Source organism: Cololabis saira, chromosome 20 (assembly GCF_033807715.1).
Source record: "Cololabis saira isolate AMF1-May2022 chromosome 20, fColSai1.1, whole genome shotgun sequence".
Classification (NCBI taxonomy): Eukaryota; Metazoa; Chordata; class Actinopteri; order Beloniformes; family Belonidae; genus Cololabis; species Cololabis saira.
Genome location: NC_084606.1, coordinates 11,138,291 through 11,165,939, shown reverse-complemented (window position 1 = coordinate 11,165,939; position 27,649 = coordinate 11,138,291). Strand labels below are relative to the sequence as shown.

General features: G+C 42.2%; 1 protein-coding gene across 1 annotated transcript; it reads left to right on the top strand.

Moving 5' to 3' along the window:
- Positions 1–1,093: 1,093 nt before the first annotated feature.
- On the top strand, positions 1,094–20,969 carry si:ch73-71d17.2 (RPA-related protein RADX). The gene is given in 20 exon segments (XM_061710519.1): positions 1,094–1,114; positions 1,116–1,199; positions 3,785–3,896; positions 4,762–4,951; positions 5,025–5,146; positions 8,059–8,196; positions 8,289–8,455; positions 9,238–9,394; positions 11,785–11,893; positions 12,016–12,107; positions 13,649–13,774; positions 13,852–13,956; positions 14,047–14,220; positions 14,325–14,449; positions 15,575–15,759; positions 15,840–15,884; positions 16,629–16,672; positions 18,263–18,514; positions 19,682–19,822; positions 19,897–20,969. Coding segments are annotated over 20 exon segments (2,514 nt in total). The 3' UTR covers positions 20,022–20,969.
- The last annotated feature ends 6,680 nt before the right edge of the window (positions 20,970–27,649 follow it).

Genomic DNA, 27,649 nt, shown 5'->3' with positions numbered 1-27,649 from the left:
ATACCGTTGTTGACTCGACGGCAAAATAACAAAAATTACCGTCCCGTTAGTGACGCTGGTTAATATAAACTATCCGCTGTAGTTTTACAATTAGTGACGAGGAAGTGATAACAGCTAGCTATTGGCTGAGCCGGCTGTCAATCAATCATATCAGAAATACATGTATTTCTTTACATAAACTCTCCTGGCGTGGTATAAAAACACTGGATGTGAAATCAAACGATTGAAACCTAAAGGTTTTTGTTTTGAACCAGACGGTAAATTTGTTTATTTCTGCTTTAAAGTTGGACATTTTCACCTGCATGTCAGCGGAGACGGACTCAGTTTTACAGCCTCTAGTGGTCAGTGGATGAACTGCAGCCATACTTGGCTACGCATGAGCGTCTATGAAGGGGTTAAATGCTTGGTGCTTGGTCTGGATCATTGGTCTGGATCATTGATTGGATCATAGATAGTGTGATAAGATATGTATATATGTGCGTATATATATATATATGTTGTATATCTATATACTGTATATATTATTTATAATTGCTCTGGTATATCATTTATTATTTATAATGCTCACGTATAATATTGTAATGAAGTGAAATATTTTTATATTTTTAATAATGTAATAATATATATATTTTTTGATAAAGTAAAGCTTGCTGTTATATTTTTTAATTTTTATTTTTTTCATGTTTTAATTTTTATTTTTCTATGTTGTAAAATTGAAATAGAGACAAGTTTTTACTTCCTCCTACTCCCTTTCGGGCATGAAGGTTTACTTTTTCAATTTTGTTTAATGACTGTTTATTTGTATTCTTTTTTCTGATGTTTTGTGTAAATTGTTTTTTGTTTTTATAATTATTTTATGCTCGAAATAAAGATTTCAATTTGGATCATCTGGATCGGTCAGGATTCAGACCTTAGTTACTGGTCAGTAGCAGAACTATAATATTCCTACTTACTCAGCTTCAACCTCGATGTCAAAATGTGGGTTTTTATTTCCAAATGTTGGAAACACCAAAGATTTATGAAGCATAGTTTTTTTTTTAACAAACTTCATGCAATGTTTTTCAATAGCAATCTTGCGCCTCTGTTTCCCAGAATGCACCGCAGTGTTTTGGTTTGGCGCCGCGTCTAACATGGCGGCGGACAGTTGCGTGTTTCACAGAACTCTTCACAGAAACAGATCCGGATCCGGTCCAAACAAGGTCGGAATAAATAATAATTAAATAAATAATAAATAAATAACCTCTGTCGTTTTAAATCTGGGGATTATTATGATGGGCTCTTCTGTAAACGGTCCCCGGTAAACGCAGCCGCCCATTCTCTCCCACCAGACTCCATTCACTTTTCTGGCGGTTTAACGTCGCTGCGCTATTTATTATAAAATCTATATGCTCGATTTGGTTTGTTTCTTAAAAATAAAATGGTAGCTTTCATAGACGTTTTGGTTCATTTTCGCCCAACTCCAGACCCCAAAAACTTTAGAGAATTTCATTCCAACTCTTGTTTGCTTTGAATATCGTAAAACGGCTGTGTGTCAAAAATTTGAAATGATGGACCACAAAATAAAATTTATTCAGCAAAGAACAGTTAGTTTAAATTAAAAGTATGCCGGAATTTCAACATATTAATTTTTAAGTCGTTGGGTAACTTACGGTGTTGTGGAATTGTGAACTGTTTGCAGTAAAATCTGATTATCTTAAATGGGCAGAATTTAGAATCAGGATTTGAATGGAGCAGAAATCTTCCTCCCAAAACACTAATCTGACTGTTGATTGACTATTTTTACTGCTTTATCATTTCCCCTGTGCAGGGCCGGCCCAAGCCTCCATGGGGCCCTAAGCAAAATTAGATTTTGGGGCCCTCTATTACTGCCAATAATACTGATTATTGATCATTCACACACCCACTATAAACTTATTTCATGTTCTTCCCTGTCATTACAAATACACTTGTAAAACTAGATGTAAGAACTTTTTGTTGTAGTTAGATTGTAATCCACAGTGATTAAAACCATGGAAGCAGACAACAGATTAACAAACTTGCAGAAAAATCTTTCAATTCATATTTTGCAAAGTCAGCAACTGCCCCTACTGGTCACATAGAGAAACAATAGATAAAAGGTGAAAGAGCTGCACAGTTGCATCAGTGTTGTTTTCATCATCCTATTGTCAGCCTGGCATGTTTTTACCCATCTATGGTTTTTAATCTGAAATGGGAGCAAATTCAGCTACAAGAGCGGCCTGAGGTTGATTTACACTTAATATTTAAATTGATATAGTACTAAGTTTGATACTGAGTGTCATCTACAGTGTAGGCCTACTAAAAGAAACAAAATAATCAAATAGATCATTTATAAACCATTTACTGTAAACACGTTATCCACTTTATTTTTGGTTTTAAATAAACTGCAACAAGTATGTGCAACAACAATTAAGTGGAACAACAAAGTACTACAAAAACTAGAACTATAATTAAAATCACTCAACTTAGATAAACAGTACCTCGTCAATATGTGTATTTATGTAAAAATAATTTAATTTTTTATATTTTTTAACTTTTGGGGGCCCCCTAGTGGTCACGGGGGCCTAAGCAGCCGCTTAGTTCGCTTATGCCTTGGGCCGGCTCTGCCCCTGTGTCAACTACACTCTTTACTTTTCTCTGTTCTTCATTCTCTCTGTCTGTTCTCTCTTTTCCTGCTCTGCCCAGCTGGTCTTCAGCAGGAGGGTCCCCCCTTATGATCCAGGTCCTGGTCCAGGTTTCTTCCCTCCTAAAGGGGAGTTTTTACCTGCCATTGTTTATCTTATGTTTATGTAATTATTGATCGGGGGTCATGGAAAGATCCTAGAGACAGCGTCTGTTGTACAAGACGCTTTATAAATAAAATTGAATTGAATTGAACTAATCAACCCTTTTATTGTTCCACATACATGATGGTAACTGCTTCCACCAGCAGGAGGACAACTAAACTTTATTGTGTCACATTGTTTCAACAACGATGGAAACTTGTTTATCTGATAGGCCTGTGTTGAAAAAATCGATTTTCATATTAATTCCTAAATATCGATTTGTATGTCTAAAGATCGATTTTTTTTCATCATTACATTTTCGCCCGTTGAACTTAAATCCCAGTAGTCATTTAATTCACACATGCGTGTGGTGTGAAACTATCAAACACTGAACACGGCGCCGAAGAGTCACTGCAGCGTTAACAAAGCGCTGGTTTTGAAAACTCCTGAACTAAATCAACTTTTCTTTAAAGAAAATGCTGGATATTTCAGCTTAAATTTCTAAATGTTCTAAAAGTTCATATTGTCTATTTTTACTAGAGCTTGTTTGGTTTCTCTGTTATCGGACACACGGTTTCTCATGACATACCTGAAAAATGCCGGGTGCTTCATGGCAACATGTGTCTGGTGACAGAATAAATTAGACAACCTAAAATTAATTGTTTACTGCATGAGCTGTTGCAATTTCTTTCTTTTTTTGCACTTTAAATGGATATTTATTTCTTAGTCATTTCACAATAATTATTGTGAAATTATTATTTCACTAGTTATTTTACAGTCATATAATTCAGGCAACAGCTCAAAGATTTTTTTTAATAACACTAACCCAAATAAATATCGGATCGAATCGAATAGTGATAATCGATTCTGAATCTTAAGAATCGGAATCCAATCGATTCTTGACATTTGAATCGATACCCAGCCCAGCCATTATCTGATGCAGTTGGTTCCACATGGTTTATTTTGTGTGTTTTCTTTACACGGTTCTGTTTGTCCTCCAGGCCTCCTCGTCCTCTCCTTTGGTCTGCAGGGAGTTTCTGTTTGTGGTGGACGTCCGGCGCTACAGCCGAGACCAGGGGTTCCCCGTCTACTTCCCTCAGACCGTCCTCAGTGGTGAGAAAGAAGCAAACCCAGAGAAGACCACACGTAGAAAGTAGGGATGGGCGGTATGGACTAAAAAATTTATCACGATAATTTCTGGAATTTATCCCGATAACGATAAAAATGACGATAAAAAAAATACCAATTCAACTCCATCTTTTTAACTATAAATCTATCACCACATTCAGTCTTTGGAGCCCCCAAAACACTGCTCTAAAAGAATACTAAATGCTACTAAACTACACCAATTAAATTGAATTAATAAAAACCAATTAAATTAGTTACACCTGTACTGCAAAACTGTAATGACTCAAATGAAACAAGTTTGAAATGTAAGAACAGATTCAACATTTATTCAAACTGTATGGCTTAAACAGTGGGATAACAGTGCAAACAGCAAAAGTACATTTGTCCTTCAAGTTTTCCTAGCTTGTAAAATCACAAAGTAGAAAAAATACAACCTGATAAACAAAGATACAGGACAAATAAATAAAAGTTCACTGAAAATAAAATCCAATCAGTGATGACGTCTTCTAATATAAATAAAATCTGCAAATTAACCTGTGGTTGGAACATGCCACAAATTAGATTCTATCGCAATTTTTTTTCGTAATAGTCAAACGTTATATCAAAAAAAGCCTACGCCGTAGGCTCTGCGTCCATTTAACGCAGAACCATAAATCAGCTTCACACAAAAACGTCATCAATGGGAATTTATCGTTTTTACCGCAAGATGACAAATTCTTACAGCGGGGAATTTTTTTGACGGTTTATCGTGAACGGTAAAATATCACCCATTCCTAGTAGAAAGCTCCCGGTTCTTACTTCCTGTCCCCTCTGGTGCCTTGCTCGGTTTGCCCCGGCGTCGTGTCCCCAGGTGAGCACCTGTATGACGTCACCCTGACGGACGGAGACTGCCGGCTCCAGGTGACTCTGGACCCCGGTCTGAACCGACTGGTGGAGCGGCGCGTCCTGCATCCGGGGTCCACGCTCTGCCACGCCACTTTCACCCCTGCCCTGAGCGCTCAGCTCCCAGAATGCTCCGGGGCCTCTGGAGACAGAGACAGGTGAGCGAGCACAGGTGAGCAACAAGGTTGTGATTGGGACAGAGACACTGATCGTGTCTCCTCCCCCCTGCAGCTACAGACTGGTGAGTGTGGAGGTCAGAGCCGGAGCTCCGGGGGGCGACGAGGACCAGGGAGTCAGGACACCGGATCCGGACTGGGACTCCCTGCCCTGGTTTGGATCTTCAGAACCTGCAGGTAAGAGGACGCATCACAGAGGAGCTGGGCGGTCTGACTGATCAGTACACGCAAGACTGACTACGTTTACATGCAGTCAAAATTCGGGTTATTGCTAATATTCCGGTAACTGAAACATTCGGAATATTCCGTTTACATCAGGGGTGTCAAATGTGCGGCCCGAGAGAGATTTTCATGCGGCCCGCGAGAAGTTTCCAACGCAAAAAAACGAAATGTTAATTTACTAAAAAGGAAGGCATAAATAATTGCCATGAATCGCAGCATATCCGATAATATATTTCTTCTACAAATCCATCGTTATTCCACAAATAGAGCAGTTTTCTGCATTTTTTTAGTTTTCTAGAATGCATTTGCCGATTTTATTTCTTTGTAGACGGTCGTTTATTTTTATTAACTGACTACTATTATATATTTTCGCAGGAAAAATATCACTGCTAAAAAAGATGATAGAAGATATTTATTCTGAGAATTTCAGTTTTGAATACGAAGATAGTGACAAAGTAAAACAGTTAAAAAAGAAGTGCTGACTTTTTCGGCACACTGGCGTAAATATCCGCGCCAATTTTTAAAATTAAATACACTTAATTGTACTGGAAAAATCTCTAAATTACAAAGAAACACTCTCGGATGTAATAAAAGAGATTTTGCTTTTAATTAAATTTCCTATAAAAAAGCGAAATATAAAAAAAACGTTTCTGTTTTCATTTGTAAAATTATATTAAAAGTATCTTACATAATTTGAAAAAAAACTTTCAAGAAAAGATCCTGAAGAAATATATTTTACATAATTAGAGTGTAAACAAAGTGCATATTTCCTTTAAAATTAACTAAACTGATATTGGATTAGATAACAATAGTAAAGAGAAAAAAATTTCCGCACCGTTTTTGTTATTTTGAGCGTGCGGCCCGCAAGAAAAAAATTGGTCAAATCCGGCCCGCCAAGCAAAATGAGTTTGACACCCCTGGTTTACATGGTAATTAATCATTTGGGATATCTGGATCAAACCAGCGACGCGCGGAGAACGTCATGACGCAATTACCGTCATTTCCGCTTCTTCTTCCTGTATCCAAATTCAAAACAAATGCTGCTTCGCGCAACTTTTCGCTCACCTTCTTGTAAATCTCGCCATCCCAGTACTTTTCTACCGTCTACAAATGCCAAAATGTTCATATTCTTTATTACATTTATGAAGTGATTAGTCTCCTCCTGGTCTTGTGTTTCTCCATGTTTAGAAGAACTTCCTGGACTCAAAAGACCAGGATTCCTTGTGAACAGAACATGCGCAGAAAACAAATTCATGTTCCGTTTGATGGGGATATTCCGTTTGGCGTTTACATGACCGAATATTCGGGTTTTAAAAGGAGTAACCCAGGGGTCATATTTGGGTTTTTAAAAACCCGAATATGAGCAAATTCCGGTTATTCAAAGGGGTTATTGGTGTTTACATGGCCGTTCAAATTCGGGTTATTGCCAATATTCGGGTTTTAAAAGGGTTATTGATGCATGTAAACGCAGTCATCGATAGGTTCTGCTGCGTCCCGGCTGCTTTAATCCGACCCGACCTTTCGTCAACAATGGAGCTATCAGGCAAGCAAATGAAAGTAACTGCTTTGAAAGCAGCACTTATTGAGCTTTAACTCGCTAGCCGGTTTACCGGCGGCAACGGCGGCGAGACAGAACCAGGTTCCATCATTCCACCTTCAAGGCTGAAGTCAACGTACAACTACTGAGTTATGCAGTTCCTCTACCGACCACTAGGGTCTGGACCCAGATCCGGACCTGCGGTCCCTCTACTGACCACGACACGCTATGTAGCCCAATCAGAGGTGGGTAGTAACGAGTTACATTTACTCCGTTACATTTACTTAAGTAAGTTTTGGGACATTTTGTACTTTTAGGAGTAGTTTTGAATCACTATACTTTTTACTTTTACTTGAGTAGATTTGTGAAGAAGAAACTGTTACTCTTACTCTGCTACATTAGGCTACGTTGAGCTTGTTACTTTTGTTTTGTCCCTTTTATCCACGTACGGGTCAATCTCATGACATCACTGGGTGATTCTTTGGGAAAAATGTTTGTTTTTGCATGTTTTGTCACATTTACACAGACTCAAACACACACAGAGTTTCTATGAGTTCATGGGCTTGTTCTTGTTCTGCCTGGTTAAAAAAGAAAAGTACAAAGGCTTCACATTTTGTGCTACTTGTGCTTAATTTATTTTTTTATTCTGTTATTTTATTTATTTTATTATTTATTAAAGTACTTGAATTTACTTTAAGCTTATTTTAATTTAAGCATTTTTTTTTTATTAATTTTAATATATTTTATTATTTTATTGATTTAATTTGCCTGAAGATGATTATTTTGTACTTTTGTCTGTTTGAATGGTTGCGTTAAAAAAATAAATCAGACGTTACTCAACAGTTACTCAGTACTTGAGTAGTTTTTTCACCAAGTACTTTTTTACTTTTACTCAAGTAATTATTTGGATGACTACTTTTTACTTCTACTTGAGTCATATTATTCTGAAGTAACAGTACTTTTACTTGAGTACAATTTTTGGCTACTCTACCCACCTCTGAGCCCAATAAATGTATGTATAATACTCAAATTTTTTTAGTTGCCTATTTGAAGTTTGGAATTATATAGACCAATGACAAACAAATAAACTATGCTTTAGAATTGTTATTACATAATGCACCATGTTTTTACATTTTCAAGAGAGTAAAAAAGTTGCAAGTGCATTTTGTAATAATCTTCTCAAAATGTAATAACTTATTACATAATGCGGCAAAATTTATTACAAAATGCGTTGGGGCAGTTTATTACAAAATGCACCGTTATTACAAAATGCGGCTCAACACTCCCTCTCCGTCCCTGTGGTTCATTGCTTCTCGGATGTGTCCGGCAGACCCGCTGGTTCCTCTCAGAGCCAACAGGAGCGTCTTCCTGCCACTGTGGAACAATGTGGACTCCAGCGGGGAGGCCTGGAGGGAAGCTCCGCCCACCGAGGAAGACGAGGAGACTGAAGCAGAAGAGGAGGACGAAGGTAAGCCGTCGTGTAGGTGATGGGGACCCGGTGGTTGAGGCGGCGCTGGCCTGCGAGTCCTGCTGAAAGTACACGTGACCCTGTGTTTCCAGGTCAGCGTCCGGCTGTGACGGTGTGGGAGCTGCGCGACTCCTTCCTGTCTAGCCAGCGGCGTGTTGCCAGAAGGACGGTTCAGGATCAGCTGATTGTACGCATCATCAACAAGTCTCACCTGATGTATTATGGGAGGACGGACAGGAACTGTGAGTGTCCATATAAGGTGAGTGTTTGTAAGATAGAAGATTTTAACTGTCCTCAAAGTCCAGACTCGTCGCCTCCAGAGGTGTCAAAAGTATTCACATTCATTACTCAGGTAGAAGTATAGATACTAGAGTTTAAAAATACTCCTGTAGAAGTTGAAGTATCAACTCAAGTTTTTTACTCGAGTAAAAGTATAAAAGTACTGGTTTCAAAACTACTTAAAGTATAAAAGTAAAAGTAATGGAAGGGGGAAAAAAGCCATTAAGGACAAAAGCCATTGAAAATGAATGTATCTTAGTATAATGCAAATATATTAAAGAACCATATGCGTGTACTATTGAGCATTAACATGTGTTTCAGAGAGCAGAAGATATGATGACTAGTTGCCTATAAGTATTGTAATGGTGCAAAAAGTCAAACTTCAGAGGCATGTTATCATTTATCCTAACCTTTATTGGAATGTACATCCAAGTTTAGTTGCAGGAATCTGAGGGAACGGATGTAAGAACAAAACTGGACAAGAACATCTGAAACAACCACAACCAAATTCACTCTATCCGGATGGAGCAATTTAACTGGATAGTTTTTTTTTAAAGGCCGAAATGAAATAGAGTAACAAGGCTGTTTTTAAAATGTAAGGAGTAAAAAGTACAGATAATTGCGTGAAAATGTAAGGAGTAAAAGTAAAAAGTCGTTCATGAAAGCAGCATCTGCAGCTTCTGTATGCGGTTCAGACACCGCCGAGTCCCCTGAGACGGGCCCTGAGGAACTGTTTACCCTCCTGTGTGTCTTGTGTTCCAGGCTGTGCTGGAGGTGTGTGACCAGACAGGAAGTGTGTGTGTGGTGTTGTGGAACAGCATGTGCGTCGACTGGTACGGCTGTCTGAAGCCTGGCGACATCATCAGTCTGCGACGGTACCGAGTCAAGCAGCACTACGAGGCCATGGATGATGACATAGGTACACCTGCACTCACCTTGCCGCCTCATGGAGGGGTCCTGAAACATTACTGAACACATTGCGACTGAGCTGGGGGGCTATAAACAAGCCCACACCAGCCCGCCGCCTCTCACCCTGGGCAACTCCAGAGTAGTGGGGGGTCCAGAACCTTTCAAGGAGCTGGGTTCCAGAGCCCAAGCTATGTGTGGAGGTGAGCCCGACTATCTCTAGCCGGTATCTCTCAACCTCACGCACAAGCTCCGGCTCCTTCCCCCCCAGTGAGGTGACATTCCATGTCCCCACTGTGAGGGTTTTGGTCCAGGGATTGGCCCGTAACCTAGGACCTGTTTGCCACGGGAGACCCTACCAGTGGCGTAATGCTCCTGATAACATAGCTCCTAGGATCACTCGGGCACACAAACCCCTCCACCACAATAAGGTGGTGGCTCTGTTGTTCTACTGGAGGACTTCAATGCTCACGTGGGCAATGACAGTGATACCTGGAGAGGCGTGATTGGGAGGAACGGCCTCCCCGATCTGAACCCGAGCGGTGTTTTGTTGTTGGACTTCTGTGCGAGTCACAGTTTGTCCATAACGAACACCATGTTCAGGCATAAGGGTGTCCACCAGTGCACGTGGAACCAGGACACCCTAGGCCGGAAGTCAATGATCAACTTTGTTGTCGTTTCATCTGACCTTCGGCCGCATGTCTTGGACACTCGGGTGAAGAGAGGGGCTGAGCTGTCAACTGATCACCACCTGGTGGTGAGTTGGATGCGCTGGCGGAGGAGGAGGTTGGACAGACCGGGCAGACCCAAACGGATTGTGAGGGTCTGTTGGGAACGTCTGGCCGAGCCCTCTGTCAGGGACATCTTCAACTCTCATCTCGGAGAAAACTCACAGATACCGAGGGAGGCGGGGGACATTGAGTCCGAGTGGACCATGTTCTCTGCCTCTATTGTCGACGCAGCAGCTCGAAGTTGTGGACTTAAAGTCTCTGGTGCCTGTCGTGACGGCAACCCATGGGGTCACCCATCTCAATCTGGAGAGGAGAATATGGCCGATAGTCGAACCTCGGATTCAGGAGGAACAATGCAGTTTTCGTCCCGGTCGTGGAACTCTATACCCTCCGCAGGGTGCTTGAGGGTTCATGGGAATTTGCCCAACCAGTCCACATGTGTTTTGTGGATCTGGAGAAGACATTTGACCGTGTCCCTCGTGCCGTTCTGTGGGGGGGTCGGTGAGTATGGAGTCCGGGGCCCTCTATTAAGGGCTGTCAGGTCTCTGTATGATCGGAGCAGGAGTCTGGTTCACATTGACGGCAGTAAGTCAGACTTGTTCCCGGTGCATGTTGGACTCCGGCAGGGCTGCCCTTTGTCACCGGTCCTGTTCATAATTTTTATGGACAGGATTTCTAGGCGCAGCCAGGGGCCGGAGGGGATCCGGTTTGGGAACCTCAGGATTTCATCTCTGCTTTTTACGGTTGACGTTGTCCTGTTGGCTTCATCGGACCGGGACCTTCAGCATGTGCTGGGGCGGTTTGTGGCCGAGTGCGACACGGCAGGGATGAGAATCAGCACCTCCAAGACCGAGGCCATGGTTCTGCACGGGGAAAGGGTGGCGTGCCTTCTCCGGGTGGGTGGAGAAGTCCTGCCTCAGGTGGAGGAGTTCAAGTATCTCGGGGTCTTGTTCACGAGTGAGAGAACGATGTAGCGTGAGATTGACAGACGGATCGGCGCAGCGTCCGCAGTTATGCGGTCGATGTACCGGACCGTCGTGGTGAAGAGGGAGCTGAGTCGAAAGGCAAAGCTCTCGATTTACCGGTCAATCTACGCCCCTACCCTCACCTATGGTCACGAACTTTGGATAGTGACCGAAAGGACAAGATCGCGGATACAAGCGGCCGAGATGAGTTTCCTCCGCAGGGTGGCTGGACGCTCCCTTAGAGATAGGGTGAGGAGTTCGTCACCCGGGAGGAGCTCGGAGTCGAGCCGCTACTCCTCCACATTGAGAGGAGTCAGCTGAGGTGGCTTGGGCATCTGTACCGGATCCTCCTGGACGCCTCCCTAGGGAGGTGTTCCAGGCATGTCCCACCGGGAGGAGACCCCAGGGAAGACCCAGGACACGCTGGAGAGACTATGTCTCTCGGCTGGCCTGGGAACGCCTCGGACTCCCCCCGGAAGAGCTGGAGGAAGTGTCTGGGGTGAAGGAAGTCTGGGCATCTCTGCTGAGGTTGCTGCCCCCGCGACCCGGTAACAGATAAGCGTTTGAAATTGGATGGATGGACATTACTCAACACGTGTCACTTTAGGATAGATTAAAGTTCCTTGAGTTTTCAGTCTCAGTAAGATCGGTACATGACTGCGGCTCCAGCGTTCCTCTGAAGTGAAGCTTTGCTCTGTTTCTGTCAGAGATCAGCGTCAACAGCAGGAATCCTGCTGCCCGCATATCTATTCTCCCAGAATCCTCGGTTTCAGCGGACTTTCTGCCCCCTGCGCCCACCTACAGCTTCTACAACAGGTAAACCTTACACCACCTCACGGGGGCCCTTTTAAAACCCGAACTTGAAAGGTCCGGGTCAGCGATTGTCCCCACACGGGTAGCAAGACAAGTATGAACACACACCGACTCTGTTTTACCAGTAAGGAGCTTCTGGACCCTCCTCCTAGCGCCACGTGTGATGTCATCGGCTTACTGACCTTCGCCGGACGACCTGAGCGCATCCGGAGTAAAGGTGAGGGTTACCATGGTTACCACAAAGCAGCGATAAAATGTTATGATTTAACACAGGGGTGTCAAATGTGCGGGCCGCATGCGGCCCAAGAGAGATTTTTATGCGGCCCGCGACAAGTTTCCAACGCAAAAAAACGAAATGTTAATTTACTAATAAGGAAGGTATAAATAATTGCCATGAATCGCAGCATATCCGATAATATATTTCTTCTACAAATCCATCGTTATTCCACAAATAGAGCAGTTTTCGAATTTTTTTTAGTTTTCTAGAATGCATTTGCCGATTTTATTTCTTTGTAGACGGTCGTTTATTTTTATTAACTGACCACTATTATATATTTTCGCAGGAAAAATATCACTGCTAAAAAAGATGATAGAAGATATTTATTCGGAGAATTTCAGTTTTGAATACGAGGATAGTGACAAAGTAAAACAGTTAAAAGAGAAGTGCGGACTTTTTCGGCACACTGGCGTAAATATCCGCGCCAATTTTTAAAAATAAATACACTTAATTGTACTGGAAAAATCTCTAAATCACAAAGAAACACTCTCGGATGTAATAAGAAAGATTTTGCTTTTAATTAAATTTCCTATAAAAAAGCGAAATATAAAAAAAAAACATACTTGTTTCTGTTTATCTTTGTAAAATGATATTAAAAGTATCTTACATAATTTGAAAAAAATGAGAAATTTCAAGAAAAGATCCTGAAGAAATATATTTTACATAATTAGAGTGTTAGAAAAGTGCATATTTCCTTTAAAATTAACTAAACTGATATTAGATTATATAACAATAGTAAAAAAAAAAAGAATTAGAAAAAAAACATTTCGCACCGTTTTTGTTATTTTGTACGACGGAGTATTAGGGCCAAACTAAGACAAAAAAAATTGGAAATTACGAGAATAAAGTCGTAAAATTACGAGAATAAAGTCATAATATAATGAGAATAAAGTCGTAAAATTACGAGAATAAAGTCGTAATGTTGCGAGAATAAAGTCGTAATAGAATAAAGTCGTAATATTATGAGAATAAAGTCGTAATATTACGAGAATAAAGTCGTAAAATTACGAGAATAAAGTCGTAACATTACGAGAATAAAGTCGTAATGTTGCGAGAATAAAGTCGTAATATTATGAGAATATAATTTATGAGAACTCTAACAGGAAGAGCTTCTTCTCCCTGTGTTAAAATGAGGAATATTGAGCATCTTGTGAAGTTATATTTATATATTTATAATATATTACGACTTTATTCTCGTAATATTATGACTTTATTCTCGTAATATTATGACTTTATTCTCGTAATTTTACGACTTTATTCTCGTAATATTATGACTTTATTCTCGTAATTTTACGACTTTATTCTCATTACATTATGACTTTATTCTCGTAATTTCCTTTTTTTGTTTTTTTGTTTGGCCCTAAAACTCCGTCGCAATTTTGAGCGTGCGGCCCGCGAGAAAAAAATTGGTCAAATCCGGCCCGCCAAGCAAAATGAGTTTGACACCCCTGATTTAACACATTTGTTTTTTCTGCTGGCAGGCGGGAGAGGGGCGGAGCTTCTGGAGTACCGCTGGCTGCGACTGGAGGACGGAAGCAGCGATAAGCCGATCATGGTGAAGCTCTTCTCCACCTCTCAACCGGAAACGCACCAGAAGCTCCACCCATGTGAGATGTCATAGACCAGACGGTTGACAGAAGTTCAGTTTCTGCGTCTTTATAAACGAACAGATGTGTGCCTGCAGTGTCGGTGGTGGTCTGCACTCGCCTGAGGCCGGTCGGATCCCCCGACCCTGGTCGGGGCGGGTCCTACCTGACGAACACGGCCTACACGCAGGTCTACTGCACAGGTGACAACCCTCCCCGTCCAGGCTTGTCGCCACGACGCGCCCTGGCGGTCACATGACCTCTGTCCTCTCTCCTCATTGGCTGGCTGGCAGGGCGGGGCCACCACTCCCGGATGAGTTACCGTAAACTCGGTCAGGTGCAACACTTCCTCCGTTGGTTGAGAGGCCAGGATGATGGACAGGTGCTGAGCAGGGCTCTGATTGGAGGATTCTTCATCTACCCGCCTCCTCCCGTCTCCCTGGAAACGTACATGAGGGAAAGGAGAGGTGAGCTGACCTGTCTCGGTCGGGCGGAACTGGTCTCTGAGCCGGACTCGGACCTGGACTCTGACCTGGAGTCTCGACTCACCTGTTTGTTTTTTCTCGTTAAGGTGAGCTGGGTTTCCTGCAGGGGGCGGAGCTTCAGAGGGAGCTGGAGCGGCTCTGTTACCGGGAGAGGCGCAGCTTCTGTATCCAGGCAGCCGTTACCATGGTTACCTACAGCCGCACCGGACAGGTGACGCTCAACACAAACCGTCGTCTTTGTTCATTAGGGAGCTGCTGCAGACGTAGAAGGACGCTCTTGGGGATTCTGGCAATGTGTCAGTCATGTGACCGCTAGGGCTGGGCGGTATGGACTAAAAAATGTATCACGATAATTTCTGGCATTTATCCCGATAACAATAAAAAAAATACCAATTCAACTCCACCTTTGTAACTATAAATCTATCACCACATTCAGTCTTTGGAGCTCCCAAATCACTGCTCTAAAAGATACTAAATACTAAACTACACCAATTAAATTGAATTGGTAAAAACCAATTAAATGAGTTACACCTGTACTGCAAAACTGGAATGACTCAGATCCGCCATGTTTGTTACACAAACACGTATCAACGGGAATTTAACCTCTTTCTTTCTTTCTTTCTTTCTTTCTTTCTTTCTTTCTTTCTTTCTTTCTTTCTTTCTTTCTTTCTTTCTTTCTTTCTTTATTTCTTTCTTTCTTTCTTTCTTTCTTTCAGACTCCTTCCTTCCTTCCTTCCTCCCTTTCTTTCAGGCTCCTTCCTTCTTTCCTTCCTTCCCTTCTTCCTTTCTTTCAGACTCCTTCCTTCCTTCCTTCCTCCCTTTCTTTCAGGCTCCTTCCTTCCTTCCTTTCTTTCAGGCTCCTTCCTTCCTTCCTTCCTTTCTTTCAGGCTCCTTCCTTCCTTCCTCCCTTTCTTTCAGGCTCCTTCCTTCCTTCCTCCCTTTCTTTCAGGCTCCTTCCTTCCTTCCTCCCTTTCTTTCAGGCTCCTTCCTTCCTTCCTTCCTCCCTTTCTTTCAGGCTCCTTCCTTCCTTCCTTCCTTCCTTCCTTCCTTCCTTCCTTCCTTCCTTCCTTCCTTCCTTCCTTCCTTCCTTCCTTCCTTCCTTCCTTCCTTCCTTCCTTCCTTCCTTCCTTCCTTCCTTCCTTCCGTACGTTGTGCGTGGATTTAACGCTGAACCATAAATCAGCTTTACACAAAAAGGTCATCAACGGGAATTTATCGTTTTTACCGCGAGATGACAAATTCTTATTGTGGGGAATTTTTTTGACGGTTTGAATATCACCCTTTCCTAGTGAGCGCTCCCTGACCCCCCTCTCCGGTCCCTTCGTGTCTCCTGCAGGAGGACCGTTGTCTGTTCTGGACAGACGGGGCTTCGTCCGTCTCCCCGTCCTCCTCCCCCTCCTCTCCTCTTCCGCTCTTTCAGTCCTCCCCCCGCCCCCCCCTGTCCTCCTCCAGCATCGGTCCAACCTCTCCGTCCTCGGCCGCCGGTCAGCTGAGCCCCCGTCCCTGGGGCCGAGGCGCAGGGTGAGACGTCTAACCGCACGTTGCCACGGTGACGGTGGTGGCGGTGGGTGTGACCCGTGGACTCTGGTTTGTCTCTGCAGGAGGAGTAAGAGGAGGCTGCTGCAGGGGGACACGCCCAGGAAGAGGTGGGTGCTGCGGGGGTGTCAAGTAACAAAGTACAAATACTTTGTTACCTTACTTAAGTAGAAATTTTGGTTATCTATACTTCACTGGAGTAATGATTTTTCAACTTTTTACTTTTACTCCTTACATTTTCACGCAATTATCTGTACTTTTTACTCCTTACATTTTAAAAACAGCCTCGTTACTCTATTTCATTTCTGCCTTTAAAAAAAAACTATCCAGTTAAATTGCTCCATCCAGATAGAGTGAATTTGGTTGTGGTTGTTTCAGATGTTCTTGTCCAGTTTTGTTCTTACATCCGTTCCCTCAGATTCCTGCAACTAAACTTGGATGTACATTCCAATAAAGGTTAGGATAAATGATAACATGCCTCTGAAGTTTGACTTTTTGCACCATTACAATACTTATAGGCAACTAGTCATCATATCTCCTGCTCTCTGAAACACATGTTGATGCTCAATAGTACACATATATGGTTCTTTAATATATTTGCATTATGCTAAGATGCATTCATTTTCAATGGCTTTTGTCCTAATGGCTTTTTCCCCCCTTACATTACTTTTACTTTTATACTTTAAGTAGTTTTGAAACCAGTACTTTTATACTTTTACTTGAGTAAAAAACTTGAGTTGATATTTCAACTTCTACAGGAGTATTTTTAAACTCTAGTATCTATACTTCTACCTGAGTAATGAATGTGAATACTTTTGACACCTCTGCTGACCGGAGGGTGTTTGTTTCTGCAGACTTCCCCGGGTCACGATGGGGGCGGAGCAGAGCCACAAGACGGGTGGGTCTTCCGTGGGCGTCCCGTCCTCACGCCACCGCCGTCCTCCTGGAGTTCACCTTGTGGGCTCTCTTACCGTATTGGCCCGAATATAAGACAACCCTTATAAGACGACGCTAGATGGGACTGGGACTGGTTGGCCCGAATATAAGACGACCCTGATTATAAGACGACCCTCTCTTTTTCAAGACTCAAGTTTAAAAAAATACTTTTTGAACACCAAATTCAATTTTTATAATGAAAATAATTACAGTACATCTGAAACAAATGATTATAACAATATATTCGAGAGAAAAAGCATGTTATTTTGCCTCATTCAAATCATCATCTTGAAGTTTGCATCATAACTTCTCCTCAGCTGACGGTTAACCTGCCGATCTTCCACCCACTTTTCTCCAGATTGTTGCTATGTTTCTCCATTTTCTGTTATCTCTTCTCTTATTTTCTTCTCTTTTCTTTCTTACCGCTGTTTTTATTTTTCTTCTTCGTGACAGGGGTTCGCTTTGGCCTGGGGAGTTAAGTTCAGCATTCGCGTTAGAGATATCTAGCGCCATCTAGCGTTGTGAATGGGTATAATGTCTAGACTTCCCGACTGGAAGACGACCCCCACTTTTTCAGTCTTATTTCAATGCAAAAATCCCCGTCTTATATTCGGGCCAATACGGTAAGCCCTCCCCACGGCAACGGTTGCCGGGTTGAGGTTTGACAGCCAGCGGCAGTCGGAGTCCTGACCAGATCCTTATGTGTGAACACCTGGAAGACTCCAGCTGCTCCGACGACGGGGATCCTGAAGCGGAAAGCCGCCAGACTTCAGGGACATCTGGAGTCAGCAAGAGACTTTCTTAGTGTCCTTCTACTCCAACAAACTCCTGCAGCCTTAAGCATCACATTTACTGTTCAAATATAACTTTTAACTTTCTGTCATGTAGCACTGCCTGAACCGTTTCCTACGGTGGCCGAGACCCGCCATTGCTGAAAATAAAAGAAACGCTGCAAATAAAAAGAAACGCTGCTGCAAATAAAATAAACGCTTTGCAAATAAAATAAAGGCTGCAAATATAAAGAAACCCTGCTGCAAATAAAATAATCGCCGTTGCAAATAAAAAAAAAATCGACGCAAATAAAAAAGCCACAACGGAAGTGAATCACCGGGGACTATTTTTGCTGATGCACCGGTGTTTTTTACGTGAGAGGAGAAGAAGACTACGAAGAGAACCTAAGTGAAAAGGAAGAAATAAGAAGAGCGAGGAATAAGAAGAACAACGAACGAGAAAATAAGTGAAAAGGTTCGTGTTCAATGTCGCTACGTGTAATTTTTAATGTGCAACACCGGTGCATCGGCAAAAATAGTCCCCGGTTATTCACTTCCGTTGTGGCTTTTTTATTTGTGTCGTTTTTTTTATTTAATTTGCAGCGTTTCTTTATTTGCAGCTGCGTTTCTTTTTGTTTGCAGCGTTTATTTTATTTTCAGCAATGACGGGTCTCGGCCACCGTAGCTTCCTGCTTCTTCAACCTCTTCATGCCATCACATGACTCCAACTCCCATCAGCCACCAGGAGGGCGGCGTGGTGACCGGCTGTCGTCTCTCTGCAGTGGTTCTGTTCGAAGCCTCCATGGAGTTCCTGGAGAACGTCGCCGACGCCGAGGACGACAGCGAAGACGCCGCGTCCTTCACCACGGCCCCGCTCCCCCCTTCTTTCCCACCCATCGCCATGGAGACGCTGCCGCTGCGTTACGACCACGACCGCAAGGAGGAGCAGGCGGTTGCCGTGGCGCTGGGAGGCTGGGTTACTCCCGGGAGGTTTGACCCCGCCCTGGAGGACTACTACACACTGAGACTGAGAGGTACACACACATACATAAACACACACACACACATAAACACACACACACACATACACACACACGCACTCCAGGAGGAGAACTGGACACGCCCCCCTGTGATGTCATCACCACGGTCTCTGGAAAGTTAGCTACATGCTAACCAAACATAAGTTAGCCACATGCTACCCAAAATTGCAGCTAAGTTAGCCACATGCTACCCAAAATTGCGGCTAAGTTAGCCACATGCTAACCAAACATAAGTTACCCACATGCTACCCAAAATTGCAGCTAAGTTAGCCACATGCTAACCAAAATTGAGGCTAAGTTAACCACATGCTAAGCAAACATAAGTTAGCCACATGCTAAGCAAACATGCGGCTAAGTTAGCCACATGCTAACCAAACATGCAGCTAAGTTAGCCACATGCTAAGCAAACACGCGGCTAAGTTAGCCACATGCTACCCAAAATTGCGGCTAAGTTAGCCACATGCTAACCAAAATTGAGGCTAAGTTAGCCACATGCTAACCAAACATGCAACTAAGTTAGCCACATGCTAACCAAACATGCAACTAAGTTAGCCACATGCTAACCAAACATAAGTAAGCCACATGTTAAGCTGCCATGCGGCTAAGTTAGCCACATGCTAAGCAAACATGCGGCTAAGTTAGCCACATGCTAAGCAAACATGCCGCTAAGTTAGCCACATGTTAAGCAACCATAAGTTAGCCACATGCTAACCAAACATGCGGCTAAGTTAGGACTTCTGGATTCAGCACGGCTCCATGTTGGCAGGAATTGACTGGAACCTGCTTGAAAAACGCCCACCCTGCCGGTCGGGTCCAGGCCCTAGCGGTCGCTAGGGGAACCGGAGGTCCGGGTCCAACCGGAGGTCTGGGTCCAGACCTAGCACCTAGCAGATGGGAGGGGAGGAGCCCAGTGTCTGACTCCGCCCCCTACAACGGAGCGGTGACATCATTGAGTTCTGGTTCTGGTTTCAGGAGAAGTGGAAGTGAATTAAATTTTTAAGTCTGAAATTAGCGCTTTTAGAGGGACAGATGTTTCCCATACGGAGGAGTTTATACCTCCTCCGTATATTTTTTAATTCTTCTGCAGTTTTAGTTTCAGATAACAAGGATTTAATGTTCAATCAGAATGATGATTTATTTTACCTTCTCAAACCTGTCCAGCTCTGTCAGACGGGCTGCTGGTCGACACCGTCTTCCTCCCTCATCCCTCCCCTTCGTCTCCTGTGGTGCTTCACTCTAACACCTGGACCTCCATCCTGTCCCACGGAGCCTTCTCCTCGCACACACCTCCACCTGCACCAGGTGAGGACCGGCCCGCGCCCAGATAAACCGCTAAACGCCCGGAGACTGATGCTCTGCTCCTCTTCCTCCACCAGTCGACCTCATGGCCACGGCGGCCCAGCTGACCAACCAGAGGCTGGTGTGTGTCCTGGAGGCGTGTCACCTGGGCGGAGCCCGGACGGAGCTGGTGCTGAGTCGGGCGTTCCTCCTGGCTGACTGACGGCTGAGACGCTGCAGGGGTCCGTGTACTTCGCGGCCATCCGTTTTTTGTTTTGAAATGACAAAATAAAAATAGAGATATAATCCGTTTCCCATCTTTTGTTTTGATAATAAAAAACGGAAAACGGAAAATGGATCGTTATCCGATTTCATTGATGTGTTTGAAAATCGAAATTGGGAATTAAAACAGCGAGTGAAAAACTCTTTTCTGTTAGAGTTCAGTACATATTATTGATTGGACGCTGCAGCTGAACGGACTGTCACAACATCACTGCAGTTTCATGACGGAGTGAAGACAGATTACAGATTAAACTCATGTTTCACTCCCAGGTTTCATATTTGATTTATTTTCTGTTTCAACATTAAAAAAATCTAAAACTATTAATTTTCAATCTGATGAACAAAAGAACCAGAAACAACTTTCTTCATTTATTACTGTGCATGTGCATTTGTCCAATCCTTGTTTTCAGTATCCTTGAAAACGAATAGGAAATGGAGAAAAGAGTTTTCCACTCGCTGTTTTAATTCCCAATTTCGATTTTCAAACACATCAATGAAATCGGATACGGAACGCCGGATAATGGATAACAATCCGTTTTCTGTTTTTTATTATCAAAACAAAAGATGGGGAACGGATTATTTTGGATTATTTCTCTATTTTTATTTTGTCATTTCAAAACAAAAAACGGATGGCCGCGAAGTTCACGGACCCCTGCAGGTTTCCCAGAGTGTTGGATCTTTCAGCAGGACATTTCACGAGGTTCTGGAAGACGCCACAAGTTTGACGTCCTGCTGCGGCTCGCTTGTGTCTTTGTACATTTGTCTGTAAATAAATCTGAATGTTCTGAAAAGACTGTCGACGCTCGTTTTTATAATTCAAACACGACTGAATTTATCAACCGTATACAACCGGTTTCTAGCTAAACTTTGAATGTTGTGGTTTAGCCAGTACTGTGTTAAACTGTAGCTAAGTTAGCCACATGCTAAGCAAACACGCGGCTAAGTTAGCCACATGCTACCCAAAATTGCGGCTAAGTTAGCCACATGCTAACCAAAATTGAGGCTAAGTTAGCCACATGCTAACCAAACATGCAACTAAGTTAGCCACATGCTAACCAAACATGCAACTAAGTTAGCCACATGCTAACCAAACATAAGTAAGCCACATGTTAAGCTGCCATGCGGCTAAGTTAGCCACATGCTAAGCAAACATGCGGCTAAGTTAGCCACATGCTAAGCAAACATGCCGCTAAGTTAGCCACATGTTAAGCAACCATAAGTTAGCCACATGCTAACCAAACATGCGGCTAAGTTAGGACTTCTGGATTCAGCACGGCTCCATGTTGGCAGGAATTGACTGGAACCTGCTTGAAAAACGCCCACCCTGCCGGTCGGGTCCAGGCCCTAGCGGTCGCTAGGGGAACCGGAGGTCCGGGTCCAACCGGAGGTCTGGGTCCAGACCTAGCACCTAGCAGATGGGAGGGGAGGAGCCCAGTGTCTGACTCCGCCCCCTACAACGGAGCGGTGACATCATTGAGTTCTGGTTCTGGTTTCAGGAGAAGTGGAAGTGAATTAAATTTTTAAGTCTGAAATTAGCGCTTTTAGAGGGACAGATGTTTCCCATACGGAGGAGTTTATACCTCCTCCGTATATTTTTTAATTCTTCTGCAGTTTTAGTTTCAGATAACAAGGATTTAATGTTCAATCAGAATGATGATTTATTTTACCTTCTCAAACCTGTCCAGCTCTGTCAGACGGGCTGCTGGTCGACACCGTCTTCCTCCCTCATCCCTCCCCTTCGTCTCCTGTGGTGCTTCACTCTAACACCTGGACCTCCATCCTGTCCCACGGAGCCTTCTCCTCGCACACACCTCCACCTGCACCAGGTGAGGACCGGCCCGCGCCCAGATAAACCGCTAAACGCCCGGAGACTGATGCTCTGCTCCTCTTCCTCCACCAGTCGACCTCATGGCCACGGCGGCCCAGCTGACCAACCAGAGGCTGGTGTGTGTCCTGGAGGCGTGTCACCTGGGCGGAGCCCGGACGGAGCTGGTGCTGAGTCGGGCGTTCCTCCTGGCTGACTGACGGCTGAGACGCTGCAGGGGTCCGTGTACTTCGCGGCCATCCGTTTTTTGTTTTGAAATGACAAAATAAAAATAGAGATATAATCCGTTTCCCATCTTTTGTTTTGATAATAAAAAACGGAAAACGGAAAATGGATCGTTATCCGATTTCATTGATGTGTTTGAAAATCGAAATTGGGAATTAAAACAGCGAGTGAAAAACTCTTTTCTGTTAGAGTTCAGTACATATTATTGATTGGACGCTGCAGCTGAACGGACTGTCACAACATCACTGCAGTTTCATGACGGAGTGAAGACAGGCTACAGATTAAACTCATGTTTCACTCCCAGGTTTCATATTTGATTTATTTTCTGTTTCAACATTAAAAAAATCTAAAACTATTAATTTTCAATCTGATGAACAAAAGAACCAGAAACAACTTTCTTCATTTATTACTGTGCATGTGCATTTGTCCAATCCTTGTTTTCAGTATCCTTGAAAACGAATAGGAAATGGAGAAAAGAGTTTTCCACTCGCTGTTTTAATTCCCAATTTCGATTTTCAAACACATCAATGAAATCGGATACGGAACGCCGGATAATGGATAGGTCAGTGTATCTTTTGGTCATTGGATTTTTCCGTCATGAGTGGGAATCAAAAAACAAAAAACGATTGGTTTATTTGATTTTCCTTTTAAAACAAAAAACAAATATTGAATTACACTGCATTTTTTCTTTTTTTGTGTTAATATGATTTAACAAAGATTCAAAATACGCTTTTATTTTCGTTTTCTATTTTATATAAGAAAAATGAAATCACTAGTCAACAGGAACGAAAAAACGAACCAAAAACAACCGTTTATTCATATTCGTGCACCGGAAGCTGGCATTTACAAAGCAAGCGCGCGAATGAGCTGTTCTTTACCAACCAAGAGCGCAGTTGAGGCAGTTATGCCGTCTTTCATTGATTACAAAAAAAAAATCAGTGTTACAACTTTTCTTTTCACTACTATTAGGCTACGAACATGACATGTCCTTTTGACGAGGATCCAATTGATGCAGGTGGAGCATTAATCCACAGAGAATTTAATATAGTCTTACGTTGAGAGCTGATCATTAGACCACGCATAGGCCTAGATGTATTATCATATTTAAAAAAAAAAAATCTACTTTAAATTATGTAATTGATTACAATCACTTCTTGTGAGTAAATACTTTTGTTTGGACTTTTAAACGTCTGTAGGCTCTGCTAATTCTCTCTCTCTCTCTCAGACTTCCTTAACTCAGACGTCGTTGTGCATTTATAAAATTATTCATAGCCTAATATAGCCTATTATATTATCTTATAAGCTATTAGGGCCTGTATCTTTCGTTGTCTGTGTTGTTTTTATCTGTGCTTTTTTAAAAATCTGTTTTTGAAGTGCCTTGCAAACTTAGAAAAGTTCTATGACAATAGAGTTTATTATTTTCATTTTATCACCATCTTGTCATTTTGTGGGTAAAAAAGCCTAAGTTAATTTTATTTTACCTTTTGGTCTAATAGATGTATTATTATTGTTGTTGCTGTTCTTTATTTTGTATGGATAGATATTTATCTCGGCGTTTTTCCTGTGTGTGTTTCTTGTTTCCAGTGGTAATTGATGCGCGCTGCGTGACTGTTTACTATTTAGGCCACTCAGTGTCAGACCTGAGCCAGAATTTATGAATGAAGATTGAATGACACAATGAGTGACGTGTTTTTCCACCTACATGAACTGTCCTCTTCTGCTGTCTGACAGTTAACCTGATGAAGGTCAAAGCCTACCCAAACGTTGTAACAATTATAGCACGACCTTCGGCATAATGGACTGTCGGCATATTGTAGCCTATTCTAGTTTTTTTTTTTTATTATTATTTTTCCGTGCTTTTCACGACCCTTCTCCCGGTAGAAACATGGAGGCTGCAGTGTAAATCATGAATGACCGTCTTGACATTGTTGTAGCTGCAAATGCATGTAGTTCAAATCCATCAGAAGAGTGAACTTTCACATGATATTGAGATGCTAACATGCAGCAGCCTGTGGTAAAGAACATTTTTCTATCTTTTAACAAGCTCTAGAACTGACGTCAGCCCATTATCCCCACAACAAATGACCCGAGTCCCGTTGCTGCTTTGACCTGGTGTTTACTGTTGCTATGACAACTGTAGCTACATCTGGGGGCGTAATGTCAGTAAATACGAGTAAAATACATGCCTCGCGTATAGTGTGAATGCACCGCAGAAAACACAGGGGGGGGGAATAGTAGCCTAGAGTGGCTGGCTGGAGTGGGACGGGGTGGTACAGAACAACTTCCCCTGGAGAGAATTGTCACAGGAATGCCTGTCAAATATCCAGAACTAAGTTCACTCGATTGTAAATGCCAGCTTCCGGTGCACGAATATGAATAAACGGTTGTTTTTGGGTCGTTTTTTCGTTCCTGTTGACTAGTGATTTCATTTTTCTTATATGAAATAGAAAACGAAAATAAAAGCGTATTTTGAATCTTTGTTAAATCATATTAACACAAAAAAAGAAAAAATGCAGTGTAATTCAATATTTGTTTTTTGTTTTAAAAGGAAAATCAAATAAACCAATCGTTTTTTGTTTTTTGATTCCCACTCATGATGGAAAAATCCAATGACCAAAAGATACACTGACCTGGATAACAATCCGTTTTCTGTTTTTTATTATCAAAACAAAAGATGGGGAACGGATTATTTTGGATTATTTCTCTATTTTTATTTTGTCATTTCAAAACAAAAAACGGATGGCCGCGAAGTTCACGGACCCCTGCAGGTTTCCCAGAGTGTTGGATCTTTCAGCAGGACATTTCACGAGGTTCTGGAAGACGCCACAAGTTTGACGTCCTGCTGCGGCTCGCTTGTGTCTTTGTACATTTGTCTGTAAATAAATCTGAATGTTCTGAAAAGACTGTCGACGCTCGTTTTTATAATTCAAACACGACTGAATTTATCAACCGTATACAACCGGTTTCTAGCTAAACTTTGAATGTTGTGGTTTAGCCAGTACTGTGTTAAACTGTAGCTAAGTTAGCCACATGCTAACCAAACATGCTACTAAGTTAGCCACATGCTAACCAAACATGCAGGGGCTGATTTCCTCTGGAAGCAGAAGCTCTGAAGCCCTGACCAGAGCGGCGCTAGACTCCAGCGGTCCCTCAGACCCTGAACAGGAAGAAGCACAAATAACGGGATGACTAAGATATTTGGGTCTTTTGTTTCCTTGACACTTGTTTGCTTCAACATTGTGTTGCCGCCGGTTTTTGGTGTCGGCAGAGAGACGTAAGGAAAACAAAGTGAAACCGTTTAAAGGTCAGGATCACAGTCCTGACACCAGACGGTCTTCATCCAGACTCAGCTGAGACCAGCAGGTCTGGGGGTTGAACCCCAAACCTCCACCACTCCACTCTGCACGTAGACCCTTGGGAGTCTGGAGGTGTCGGGCTTGAACACTTTCTGAAATAATTTGGATGCGGTTTTATAAAACTCCGATTCCAATGTGGCAACCATTACTTCGCAAAGCACTGCTGATTAGAGATGCCCCGATCAGGATTTTGAGGGCCGATCACCGATCTCCAAAAGCAGTATCTGCCGATCCCGATATTGCCGATCACCAGTACTCGAATTGAGGGGGGATGAGGGGGGATGGCATCCCCCCCCGAAATAAAAACGGTCCAAATCATCCCCCCTGTAAAACTGCCATCCCCCCCTTTCCATCCCTTATGTCATTTCATCAATGAATGTGGTTTTACTGCTATTTCCACATTTAGAGTCATCACCAGAAAAATAACACCAGAAAAATAAGTTATTTGACAATTTTCACCTGTTTCAAGTACATTTTCAGTTGAAATAAGTATATAAATCTGCCAGTGGGACAAGATTTATCTTCTTATTACAAGCAAAAAAATCTTGTTCCACTGGCAGATTTTTCTACTTATTTTAAGTGAAAATCTACTTGAAACAGGTGAAAATTGTTGTTTTTTCCAGTGATGAGTCTTGTTTTAAGTGTAATGAGATTTTTTTACTAAAATGAGACATTTTAACTAGAAATAAGACAAATATTCTTGTTAAGATTTTGAGTTTTTGCAGTGATCCATTTTACTTATCCTGTGAAGGACAGAATCATATTGATAAGTTCAGAAAACTGTTTTTTATTGTTGTGTTTTGATGTATTAGATGTAAGCCCAGTGGATATTTAAAGCTTACAGAAGGCTGCATTTAACTGCTGCTATGTCATTCCTGCAGTATTTCTGCAGGTGTTTTGGTCACTGCTATTATTTATAATATATTATATTATTTGTAATCAGCACAAATTATCTGTCCCCATATGATAAAATCCACCATCCCCCCTGATTTTTTTTTTACAACTCGAGTACTGCATATTATCAATTTTACATCGTGCAAGAAATGATTGGCGTGGCAATCAAACCTTGAAACTCGACTGTGCGCATGCGCAGAACCACAAAGTAGCATTTTCTGGCAGGTAGCAAGGATTGGCAGAACACCCGGCAGGGGGCGCTGCGGAACTCCGCGTGTGTTTCCATAGCGACAATAAAACCCCGAAGAAGATTTAATTTCATTTTATTTGTTATTTACTGTTTAATTCTGTCTTGTCGCTTTTAATGTTGATGTAAAGCAATTTGAATTACCTTGTGTTGAATTGTGCTGTACAAGTAAACTTGCCTTGCTCTGGAGGGACTTTTTCTTTTTCTATTCTCCATCCACTCTGTTGCTGTGTGTTTGTATATCTTTGTATTTTTTATCTTTATTTATTTTCATTGTTGTCTATGCCGTTGTATGCTGCTGTGGGACTGGGATTCCCCCTGGGGGATCCATAAGGAATATCTCTATCTTTTTTTTTATGTTTTATTGAAAGTTTGCAATGTACAAACAATGTACAACAAGCAGACATTTCAGTTCACAACCTGTGCAACATCAGCAGCACAGAGCTCAGTCTGCATCATCAACCACAACAACAAGAAAATGAGAAAAAAAAAGTAAATTAAATAAATAAAAAGAAAAAAAATACATAAAAGAAACAAAACCTTGGAGTGACAGTCTTTATAATATTTCGCATAAAATGAAAATTATATTTGTGAAAGCTTAATGATTGAAAATCTCAGAATGGATATCCATCATTGATTTACATTTCTTATTTGTAATTATATTAAGAGACTTAATATAATAATTAAGATAATAATCAACTTCAATCAAAAACAATTTAAATAATGGTTTTGGAATTTACATTTATTGATGTGAAATTTTCCTAATAAAATATAAAGATTGAGTATATCTCTATCTTTAAGTCCAGCCACTTGCCCGGTAAAGGATGATTTAGGGTTACACCAACGCAGATCCTACGGCGTCGGCTCTGCATCGATTTAACGTAGAACCATAAATCAGCCTTTATAGTCCAGGGGCCAGAGCCCAGAATTTCACTTGTCAGTACCACTCAAGTTGACCAAACTTACTTATGATTTTTGAAAAGATCCACGTAGATGATATTTTGGTAAGAAAACCCTTCCTG